The 12,116-nt window shown below is 50.8% G+C and overlaps 1 protein-coding gene across 1 annotated transcript in view; it reads right to left on the bottom strand.

Annotated features, from left to right (window-relative positions):
- The window catches only part of Galnt9 (polypeptide N-acetylgalactosaminyltransferase 9), an 83,977-nt gene extending 72,514 nt beyond the window's left edge, over positions 1-11,463 (bottom strand). The window contains exon 1 of the mRNA XM_021162920.2: positions 10,869-11,463. Coding sequence (XP_021018579.1) covers positions 10,869-11,109 — 241 coding nt within the window. The 5' untranslated portion in view covers positions 11,110-11,463. The remainder of the gene's footprint in view (positions 1-10,868) is intronic.
- Between the last annotated feature and the right edge of the window lie 653 nt (positions 11,464-12,116).

Here is a 12,116-nt window from a genome sequence, read left to right as displayed (position 1 = left end):
TCCTTCCCCTAACACCAGACATTCATACCAGTGGGGCTGCCAATATAATACCCAGTCAGCACAGGACAGTGCACAGGGCAGTCACACTGTGCATGAGTATGTGGGCCACAGGGACCCAACCAACGAAATGCAGATTCTGGGACCACCCAGCAAACGAGGAGGGTGACCAATCATCCTCCCTACACCAACACTGTTAGGCATGACAAGGTGACCCCTGACCTGTACACCCTCCCTCACCAAGCATCTCTTCTCATCAGATTGAGAGCATAGGATGCTCTGGCCAGGACCCAGGATCAGGAGTTAGGTGTCTCCCTCTAGTAACTCTGGTCACACTGATGGCCTCGGGGAGACCGGTCAGGCTGGAACCCCAAGGATCATCATACTCCAGCTTCCTCTGTTCAGTCTTTGCAAACTGGTCAAGTTTATATTATTCAGCGGATTCCCTGAAACGGGCTCATGTTTTAAATTAAGTAAATTTGTCTCCTTTAAAATTCAAGGATATAGCCAGGCAAGAAAATTTGTTTACAATCACTCTTGTGAAATACTTTTTTTAAAAATATGACCAACTTCTTTGCAAATTACACATACTTCAGCTACGATGACCTAATTTTTGGTAAATATGCGTGTATGATTAGGCAGAAGTAGGCAAGCTCACACTGAGAGATTATAGAGTCCCTTGAGATTTCTGAGTGCTTGTGACAAAATGCCAAGAAACCAAGACCAGACAGAGTCTTGTGACCTCAGTTTCTTCAAAACCATTTAATTTTTCTTGGATGATACTTTCGAGCCCCTCCTGGGTTTATCAGATAGGAATGTTTGCTTCATATTATTCTCCACAGCTGGAAATTGTTATTTGTTTATCAGTGTCTTAGTTAGGGTTTTACTGCTGTGAGCAGACACCATGACCAATACAAGTCTTATAAAGGACAACATTTAATTGTGGTTGGCCTATAGGTTCAGAGGTTCAGTCCATTATCAGCAAGGTGGGAACACGGCAGCATCCAGGCAGGCATGGTACAGACAGAGTTGAGAGTTCTACATCTTCATCTGAAGGCTGTTAGCAGAATACTCATGCTTCCTGGTAGCTAGGATGAGGGTCTTTTTTTTTTTTTTTTGGTTTTTGGTTTTTGGTTTTTTTTGAGACAGGGTTTCTCTGTATAGCCCTGGCTGTCCTGGAACTCACTTTGTAGACCAGGCTGGCCTCGAACTCAGAAATCCGCCTGCCTCTGCCTCCCGAGTGCTGGGATTAAAGGCATGCGCCATCATGCCCGGCTTAGGATGAGGGTCTTAAAGCCCATGCCTACAGTCCCACGCCTACTCCAAAAGGGCCACACCTCCTAATAGTGCCACTTCCTGGGCTGAGTATATACAAACCATCACAATCTGCATCCATGGAAAAATATGTTTTAGCCACTGGCTATTGGCCTGCCACCTGGGGCTTACCCTTCACGGGCAGCTTACCCTTGTGACTATACACGTTACTCACGCGGCTCCTCTCAACCCTCAGAGTATAAGTTGTCTGATGCTACTGCGTGAGACTTCAGTCCACCTTGTTTATCAGCTCCATTCTCCCAGATCCCACCTCTTCTAGAGCGGTGAACAATCAAATTCTCAGTCAAACTCCATGTATGGCCCCCACTTCTTGATGAATGCCACTTAGGCAAGTAGTGTATTGCTACCAATGCAAGAAGACAACCTGCCTCATTTGTCAAAAATGCTAGTAATATAGAAAGTGAAAACATATAGCATCCAACAGCCAGTCATATCTTCACACGTGCATGCACACAAAATGTATACACACGTGCTCACAGGGATGGCCTCTTGAAGGTCACTAGGGAATCAGGCTCAGAAACTACCACACGCTAGACAGTATTGTCGTTGGCTCTGCCTGGGAAGTTGGAGATGGCGGTGAGGGGGCATGCCCCACACTTTATAGATGACGGGTACATATGATGCAGAGTCCCTTCCCTACAAAGCATATGGTAAGGCTATGGTAATTCCTTCAATCCCTACCAGACTCCCATATCCACTTCACAAGTGAAGAAATTGAACCTCAGACAGGCAGATGATGCCCATGGGGAAGGGTAGAGCTAGAGAGGAACCCAGCTGGTCAATGGCCACACTCTTAATGAAAACAGGGGAGCTTGGCCAGGCAGGGCTTCCCTGGGGACACGGCTAGAGTAGCAGCTGTGAAGGGGTTGCCTCTGGCAGATGGCGGGATCAGGGACAGTATTCAACATCTCATAATCCATAAATCAATAAACTAGACACATAGGACACCTGGGACAAAGTAGCCGAGCCCTGTGACTGAAGCACTGAATTTAGAAACCCAGACTGGGACTTGGTCAGGTCATAAGCAGTGTGGATCAGATCAACACCCTCCAGAATGGATAGAGGGACGGTCCAGCTCTCGGGTTGCCTGGGAACCTTGCTCTTTCCCCTCTGATAATCGACAAATGCATTATTGTCCAGGTCACACTCCTCTGGTCTGACACATCCAAGAGAAATCAGTGATGCTTTTCAAAGCCAGCCAGCAAGGCAGAGGCAGCATCCTAGCTAAAGTCTGGGTGTCTGGTCTGAAGAAACAGTTCAATAGTGAAGAGCAATTTTTGCTCTTTCAGAGGACCTGACTTCAGTTCCCACCACCCATATCAGATGGCTTGAAAACCACCTGTGACTCCAGGTCTAGGGAATCCAAAGTCCTTTTTAGCCTTTACAGGTAACACACACACACATGCATACATTCACATACACAAATGCACACTCACAGACACACATAACATTCACATACACTCACAAAGACACACATACACACACACACACATGGGTACATTGCATACATTCATACACACAAATGCACATTCATAGACACACATACATTCACACTCACAAAGACAGACAGACACACACATGCATACATGCACACAAATACACACAGACACACTCACATACATTCACACACACTCACAAAGACAGACAGACAGACACACACACACATACACATCAAACAAAATGTTTAAGAAAAAAAGTCGGGCATCTCAGGGCACTTCCATTACCGGCTCCCTCCGTGGGAACCTCCCAGAAGCCAAGGAATACAGATGATACCTACAAACCTAACATGACAATGAGACCAAAATAGGCTCTGTCTGCCTCCCCTCCACCCACCCCCACCCATCCCCCACTACTCTCATAACACAGAACAGTGGTCATGACCCCTTTGGCAAAACTCTTATCTCCAAAAATATTTATATCATGAGTTCATATCAGTAGCAAAACTACAGTTATGAAGTAGCAACAAAAATCATTTTATGGTTGGGAGTCACCACAACTTGAGGAACTGTGTTAAAGAACCACAGCCTTAGGAAGGGTGAGAGCCACTGCCATCCATGGATGGGACTTTTGCATCTACTGACACCCACTCTGTTTCCCAGGATTCTCCTAAGTCACACCTGCCCTTCATTTACATCTCAGTTCAAACATTTACTGGATAGAGTCCCTGGCTGTACCTTTGTGAGAGTCCTCAGCTGCGCAGCACGGCACCTGGGGGCCTGACATATGGTTTTCTTGGTTTCTCTCCAGTTAGAAGTACAGAAGTCTAAGATTCGGGCATAGTGAATAGAGTTCTGTCCCTGTGGAAGTTCTAAGGAAGGCATCCCCCCTGCCTTTCTTTCTCTGCTTCTGGAAGATCCCAGAATCCCTTGGCTTGTGCCTACACTGCTCTGTCCCTGCCTCTGACCTTATAAGCCACTTCCTGTATCTTCTCTCCATTTTTAAAAAGACCTATTTTTATTACTGCGTGTGCACATGTGCAGGCAGGTGCCCCCCAGGCCTGATGCAGAAATCTGATCCCTTGGGGCTGGAATTACAGACAGCTGTGAGACACCTGAGGTAGGCTTAGGAGTCAAACGCCAGTCTCCCGAAAGAGCAGCAAGTGCTCTTAACTGCTGAGCCATCTCTCCAGTCCCTTTCTCCTCTTTCCATGGAGACAGATGTCATTAGATTTAAGCTCACCCCGGACAACATAATTTCATCTTCAATACCTGCAAAGACCTTTTCTCCATATAAGACCACATTCTAAGGTTTAGGGGGGATGAAAACTTTGGAAGGCGCATTTCAATCTGCATCAAGCAACTCTCAAGCCCCTCACCTACCTACTTGTTCTGTCAATCACCCCTTTCAGTATCATCTCTGCTGAAAATGGGCTCTGAGTCCACCCTGTACCTCAGGGAGGTCACTATGTTCAGCAATAGAGCTACATAAGAAGAGCTGCTACCTGGATGGTGGAGCCTGCTGTGTTTTGAATGAATAGAGACTTTTAGCACAGTGTTGGGCATCACCAGACCCCTGCCAGTACAGGGTGGGCTTACAAGGCCTCCACTGTGGAGGGATCCCAGGATAAGTGCTCACGCATGCCCCTTACACATCTCCGCAGGCTGCTCATCCTTTGCCAGTATGGGCATCCCACGGAATAGGGCTCTGTTTGCTTGGCCAGCAAGGGCTGTAGAACAAGAGCCACTGAGCAATCCTGGGATAACCCCCAGATGCTCCTCAGGCAGCAGAAAGCCTGGGAAGGTGCGGATGACCACTGTGTCTTCCTGGGCTAGAATTCAAAGCCACCCTTCCTCCGAGAAACCCTTGAGATGACTTGCAAAGTAGGTCTCTCCATTTGAAAAAGTTTCAAAGGGCTGCTCACACTCATCTTCACAGGGGTCAAGGGCCGTGCTGAGAAGGTGGGAAGACCCTGCTCTCTGTCACCCTCAGTGGTCCTTAATTCTTCCTGCGGATAGTAACAGCATGTTTTCCCTCTCAAAGCATCTCCACTTTTCTGAGGCAGTGAGGAAAATAAGCTGGTCTTGAGATGCAGAGCCTAGTTGCATTTCTTTAACTACTACTCCCCCTCCCCCTTCTCCTCCTTCTCCTCCTCTTCCTCCCCTCCTCCTCTCCTCCTCTTCCTCTTCCTCCTTCTCCTCCTCTTCCTTCTTCTCCTCCTCTTCTTCTTCCTCCTCCTTCTCCTCCTCCTCCTTTTCTCCTCCTCTTCTTCCTCCTCTCCCTCCTCTTCCTCCTCTCCCTCTTCTTCCTCCTCTCCCTCTTCTTCCTCCTCTCCCTCTTCTTCCTCCTCTTCCCCCTCCTCCCCCTCTTCCTCCTCATTCTCTCCCTTCTTCCTCCTCCTCTTCCACTTCTTCCTCCTCCTCCCCCTTCTCCCCCTCCTCCTCCTCTTCCTTCTCCTCCTTCCCTTCCTCTTCCTCCTCCCTCTCCTTCTCCTCCTTTTTAATGTGTATGAGTGTTTTTCCGGCATGTATATCCACACTGTACACCACATGCCGACAGTGCCTATGGATGCCCTGGAACTTGACTTACAGATAGCTGGGAGCCACCAATCAGGTTCTGGAAATTAAGTTCTGGTCCTCTAGAAGAACAGTCTCGGTACTCTTAACTACCCAGCCCTCACCTGCATGTCTGCAGAGGCAGATATGGTAAAGGAATTCACAGAGGCTTATTTTTATCCAGTTTCCAACCAACAAATGATAAGCCATTTTTTTTTTACAGTTCTGTAGTGTATCCCTAGCAGACTGAAATAGGCTGATGGTAAGACAGATTATAAACATAATCATTCCATCCCAGCACCCCAAGACCGGGGCCACCACCTGTGAGTCCTTTCCTACAAGTTTGCCCCTCCTCACCACCCCCAGATTCAGCTAAACCAGGCCCACTGCTCACAGGGAGATAGCATGGCACTGTGCTTTGGCTTCAAGTCAGTCATAGGGTAGCTTGTCGTATGAGGGCTCAGGGGTCCCCATACAACCATAGTCAAGTGTAGTCAGTATCTCTGATAAACACAGGTGTCCACAAGACTGCAGCCCAGCAGTGGGAAGCAAGATAGAGTCAACCAAATTACTTCCAAACTGAAGAAACCAAAACCATTACCACAGCTGCTCTGAGAGCTGTGCACACAACAGACAGTAGAGTCAGAATGGCAGCCATCGCACACCCTGAATTTGCCCAGCTATGGAGTTGGAGCCATGCTCCAATGGGATAGCCATTTGTTTGTGGTTATTTGTCAGTGGTAGGAAAGCTGTAAAGGGAGGGGAAGAGTGGGTGGGAACCAGCCAATGCAACAAAAAAGATACAGCTCTTTTCCCAGCTGCCATGACTCTTGCCACTTAAGTGGGCCATGCAGGACCATACACCCTGAGAAGAGTAAAAGCCAATGGGCTTGAGCTGAGACCAGCCATGAGCCACTTTGGTAAGTAAAGCTTGCAGGGGAACAAGAACCCTTCTGCTGTCACCCGTGTCCCCTGCAACTGAAGAGTCCTTCCTGCTTCTCCAGTGCGCAGAGAAGACCCAAACAGGCCCCTTTCTGGAAGCCGATGCTCTGATCTATCCAGAGACTCAGGAGGAATGAATGCTGGACCTACCAATGGAAAAGCAAGCAATCCCCAGGCCCAGACCCACAAACTCCTCCTACTGCATTATCTTCTTGCTCTGCCTGTTACCACCTACATAACAGAAGTAAATAAAAGGGGGCCACTCTTTGGGAGGACATCCAAAGAAGAGACTCACTGTGCTCAGCTTGTGCTCTCCCTTAAAACACAGCTGCACTCTGAGGGAAAAAAAAAATGCTCTTGGTAGGACAGAGATCTAGGGCATGCCTTGTCTTGTCACACCTGGCACAGAAGCAGGTGGGAAGCTGCCACATTCCCCAGCCGTGGGATCAAGCCACCCCTACCTCCAACACCTTGTCTTAGGCACTCAGCACTCTGAAGCCAAAGGTTACAAGGGAAAGCCACACCATTGTTGACGTTTCTCCGCCCTTCCCCTCCCTCTAGCCTGTGCTCCAGGCTCTCAAAGTCCTTTATAGATGGAAATTCATTGTGCCCAACATGAGCTGGCTGCAAGAGGACTGGTGCTTACCAAACATCCGTGGTGTTGCTGCAATGAAGGTGACCCAGAACCCATGCCCTATGACAATTGCCTCAATTTTCCCACCTGGCCTCCAGCTCCTCCATCTTAACTCTAGATAGGGGCTACTGAAGCCTATACTTCTAAGGCTGTGTGCACTGGTACGCTTCAGCTGCAGGAAGCAGGAAAGGTCTGAGTAACCCAGGAACACAGCATGGGAGCAGGCATGCCCCTGCAGCATGGCTCTGCAGCATGGCTCACTCCACATCCCACATCCTCCTCACTGAAGCTGCTTCCTTTGAATCTCAACGGCTGTGCGACAGTGTGTGATCTCTTCCAGAGAACACTTTCATTCAGTGCTTCCGCCAACAAGCACGGCAGTGGAACACAATGGCCCAAAATAAACTTATTCTGAGCCATGTGGCACCACAAGCCTTTGATCCCGGGACTTGAAGCAAAGGCAAGTGGATCTCTGTGAGTTTGGCCTGGTATACATAGAGTCCAAGACACCCGGTGCTATGTAGAGAAAGGCTTTGTTTAAACAAACGAACGAACTTATCTATCGAGAGCAATGTGCAGCCCACTTACTCAAATAATTTGTGGGCATGCCACTCTGCCTGGGTGTTGGGCGCTAGAGATGAAACCACATACAAATGTATTTAAAGGGGACCAAAGGAGCCAGGCGTGGTGAAGCACTCATTTGATCCCAGCACTCAGAAGGTAGGGGCAGGTGGATCTCTGTAAATCTGAAGCTAGCCTGGTCTACACAATAGAGAGACAAGACATCCAGGGCTACATAATAGAGAGACACGGTCTCTAAAACAGTAAAAAGGGAGAAGGGGCCAAAGGACAGGAGTCTGCATAGGTGTAGTGGTCAGTGAAAGAAGTAGGCAAGTACTTGGTCAGGAGAACTAGGCCAGCATCCCAGAGGAAGGCAAGCAAGCCTTGATGAAGCAGAGAGACACCAACTGTGCCAAGACTTCCATGGCTAGCATCTGGGGCCCATATTAAAATCTTCTGGTGTTTTTGTTTTTAACTTGAACTTGTGATAATGTCAGAGACACGGGTCCTGCTCCTTCTTCAAGCAACTGCGCCACCAGCTTCCTATACAACCCTGGCAAGTTGCTCCACTTCCTGGTTCCCAGTTCTGTCCCAACCATGAGACCAACCGCAGCTTTGAATGTTACAGACAGTATAATGAACACACTCAGGGAGGGATGACACAAATTAGAGTATGTGAGATCTGGTTTTAGAAACCACCCTTCAAGAGGGACCACCTACCCAGGTGTGAGACCCTGGGCCAAGTGGTTCCCTCCACCGTACGAAGCTTTCCACAACAGAGGGCTGTGCGTCGGCTCTGCTGAGCCTTCACACAGACTCATAGAGGGACACTTAGTACAAACAAAAGCCCCACTTGTCCCCACACACATCATTAGGGGGAAGGGGTTGAATTCCCAGCATTGGACTTGGAAACAGCACCAAGCTTGGAGGATTTCAAATTTACTGCTCCTGAGAGCCTGGGCCAGCCGCTCACACAGCCTTGGGGCACCAGGCTTTATGTGCAATTTAAGGTATTCAGAGGGTGAGTTTTTCCCATAAACATTTTTCCTTGCCTTGAGCGCTGACTTTAGAAGCAATTCTCAAGCACATATAAGAGGGACTACGCACCCTTTCCCACAATGCCTCCAGGCCCTGGGAGACTGAGTCTGTACCACATTGGGATGTTCTACCAGGGTAAGGTCATGGAGCCAAGGAGAATGGCATACTGCCCACACCAGAGCTCCCTCCTGTGCCTCCTGCCTCCCCAGAATTCCCTCTTCTCATTGTCTCCCCAGCCAGGAGAGAGTTCAAAAGAAGAATCTGGGCCCAGGGGATGTAAGCAATGGCTTCCTCTTACTTTTTTAATGCCGCGGAGATAAGTATCAGTAGAAACCCTTGGGGATCAAGCCCACAATCTCTAGGATCTAAAATAGAACAAGCTGTGCCAGGGAGAGCTGCCAGCTTCCTCCAGGAAGCTCTCATGGCTTTCCTCCATGCCCTCAGTCAGAGGCCTTGGGCCAAGTCTGGAGTAGGGTAAGGACATCTCAAATGACTTCACTTAGACAGACAGACCCTGGATAGTCTGTGCCTTCCCCGAAGGAGCCGGCCTGAGACCAATGTGTTGCTTCCTTCCTAGGACAAATATTGAATGACAAACTGAGTTTAGAGTCTGCTAAGCTTATGAATCAGAGAGGAGGGCATGGCTGTTTCAGCCCAGAGAAGGAAGAGAAAAGGGAAGGGATTTAGTGAGGGGTGGAGGAAAAGGTACTATAAAGGAGAGGTGAAGAAAGGAGGGAATGGGAGAAGAGAAGCAAGACGCTGTCGGGAGCGTAGGAGCAGGGAGGAGATAGGCCAGAGGGAAGAACCTCATTCTGTCTGTCTCAATGTCAGGAAAGGTGGCCGAGGGTCCCAGCTTTCCTTCCACCAAATACTGGCCCCTCTTGTCCTTGGGGAACTAGGGAAGGAACCAGCACATGAGGCTGGCCGGCCAGCGTGATGTTACACAAGCGCAAACGGTGCCAATGTTTTTATATAATCCTCTGGTTCGCCCCATAAAACAGACCATAACACCCTGGCAAATACACTTCAATAAAGCTCCGTGCTATTACGGGACCCAGCGCCTTCCAAAAGATGAATCACACTGGTGGCGAGGCCAAGCCACTGCTCCAACTCAACTTTCTTCCTCTGAGCCTTCAGCTGAGTGGCTGATAGAGAAGCCACAGGGCTCGTCAGGATGGCTAGGGGTTCCAGGAGCTGCTGGGGGTTTTGTTATCTGAGGATACCCGAGCCACCTGGAACCCAGTTCTCTCAGGAGACCCCAGTGACCCTTAAAACTTTTGACCTGAGCCCTGATGAAGATGCCCACCCAACCTAGTCACTGCCTAGTGAAGCCAGTTCCTAGTACTTGCAGAAAGAGGTTTGCTGAGGCTGTTTCGCAGAACAGAAGCCTGCTGGGGCTGCAGGCATGCACCAATTGTCTCCTCCCTGAAGCCTAACAAAGCTGTCCTTGGGGACAGAGATGGTGCATTCATCCTACACCCAAAATGTAAAATATTCCATTCCCAACAGCTACAACCATCCACTGTGACCTGCTGTGACAAAGATGCTGAGTTCCCCCTTTTCCTCACAGAAAAGCAAAGAGGTCACCAGAAGCAGAAACTTTCATGCCTCAGAGGTTCCCAGGCACCCTGACCTCAATCCACGTGAACACTCCGCTCCTGTCCAGTTCTGCTAGACACTTGAATCCATCTCTCTACACAGCACCAGTGGTGCCTTATGTTTCTCCCACAACAGAACTTTCTGCAGGAGCCCTGAGCATCCTTGAAAGGTGGCTCTCCAGGCCAGAGGTCACACTTTAATAGACAAGACACGCACTGTGCCATGCAGAGGAAGATGGGATCAATCACTTTTAGATGGGCAGCAATCACCCACTCCTTCCGTATCTCCAGGGAGAGGAGTGAGTCGGTCTAAACCCACCGCTTGGAAAGGCTCTCTGGATACTTTCAGGGGACCTAGGTGTCACCTTCACCCTCACAGCTTTGTAAGGTACCTCTGGTTCCTGAATGTGAACCTAGGCACAGTCTGGACCTCCCTCACTGTGGATCTAGGTATTGCCTGAGCCCCTCACTACCCTTTTGGCAACTCCTCAGAGGCTCTTCCTTGAGAAGTTAGAGTTCTCTTGGGTAGTAAGTTTGGAGGCATTATGCGGGAGGCAAGGGACAGTTCCCAAGTGTTCACAGGATGAGTAGATAATGTAGTTGCTCTATTACTGCCGCCCTCTGCCAATGAAGGCCTCCAGCATTTCCTCTACAGGACCCAGGGTAGCTTCCACTCGGGACCCTGGAAGATATTGTAGGATGGGTGTGGACAGCCACTCCTGGATAGAGTCCTAACACGGGACCCTGCCTCCCCTCCATCCCGCGGCTCACCATTCAGCTGGTTGTAGACCACCTCCTCCAGATGGTCCAGGCGCTGTAGGATGGCCTCACGGTCGGCCAGAGCACTCGCCTTGGATAGCCGATTGCGCATCCGGCGGTCGGTGCCTCGCACGACCTGCACCAGCGCCTCAGAACGGTCCTGCAGGCGGCAGTACACCGAGAAGAGAATGATGCCCACGAACACCAGGATGTTGACCGTCAGCAAAGTTTTGATCTTCCTGGCCACCGCCATGAGCGCGGCTCGGACGGGGCCGCCTCACCCGCCGGGCATCCCCGGGGCCCCGGGGCTGCAGGAGCCTGGGAGCGGCCGGCCGCGGTGGGGACCATGGGCCGGGCAAGGGCGGGAGCTGTTCTTTCAGCACCACCGCGCGGGCTCCACGAGCCAGGCCTCCGCGACCCGCCCTTCTTCAGCGCGCAGAAACCGTCCGGGGATGCGGGCACAGGGCGCCGCCCGCATAGTCAGCAGGGCCCGCCCGCCGGGAGCTTCCTGGGCCGGGAGGCAGCGCGAGGCCTTAGCTGCTGCGTCCCGCTCCTGCGCGCCCCGATCGCTCCTGCGCGCCCCGATCGCTCCTGCGCGCCCCGCTCCTGTGCGCTCGGCTCCTGCGCGCCCCGCTCCTGCGCGCCCCGAAACCACGGCGCCGGTGCGCAGTGACGCGGCCTGCGCTCATCAGCATGCACGCGGCGCCCGCTGCCCCGCCCGCCGCCCCAAACCGATCCCGCGCGCCACCCCTGGCCAGGATAGGCCCACGTGGAGCGAGGCCCAGGGCGCGGCACCACTTCGAGCTTTGGACCGCCCTCCGCGCCTGGGCTTATTTTAGGGGACAAAACCCAGACTTGACCCCTGTGGACACGAAGCCTTAGGGAACGCCGGTCAGGACTGTGCTGTGAGTGCACGCTGGGGTGTGGTGAGGTGCCTTTGTGCAGTAATGAGTCAGAGCCACCTAGATTTGCCTGCCCACCGCTCCTTGTCAAACCTAACCTGATTGGTTGCCCTCCTCTGGGACCAAAGGATAAGAAAGGAGAGTAGAGTAGGCTGTAGATTGAGTGATCCTATTGTAGCATCAGACCAAACAAATAAAGAAAACACAAATCTTGACCAAGTGTCCCAAGTCCTCAGAGTTCAGGTGCACGGTCAGCCAGAAGAAAAACAACAAACACCTGCCCCACCATCTCTAATTTAGCCCTAAACAAACAGTTGTAGGTGAGACTGCTGGGATCAGAGGAGAGATGGCAGAAGTC

This window comes from Mus caroli, unplaced genomic scaffold (genome assembly GCF_978045245.1).
Source record: "Mus caroli unplaced genomic scaffold, Mus_caroli_1 scaffold_4, whole genome shotgun sequence".
Lineage (NCBI taxonomy): Eukaryota > Metazoa > Chordata > Mammalia > Rodentia > Muridae > Mus > Mus caroli.
Note: the sequence above shows the minus strand (reverse complement) of the source record. Positions and strands in the feature narration are given on the sequence as shown.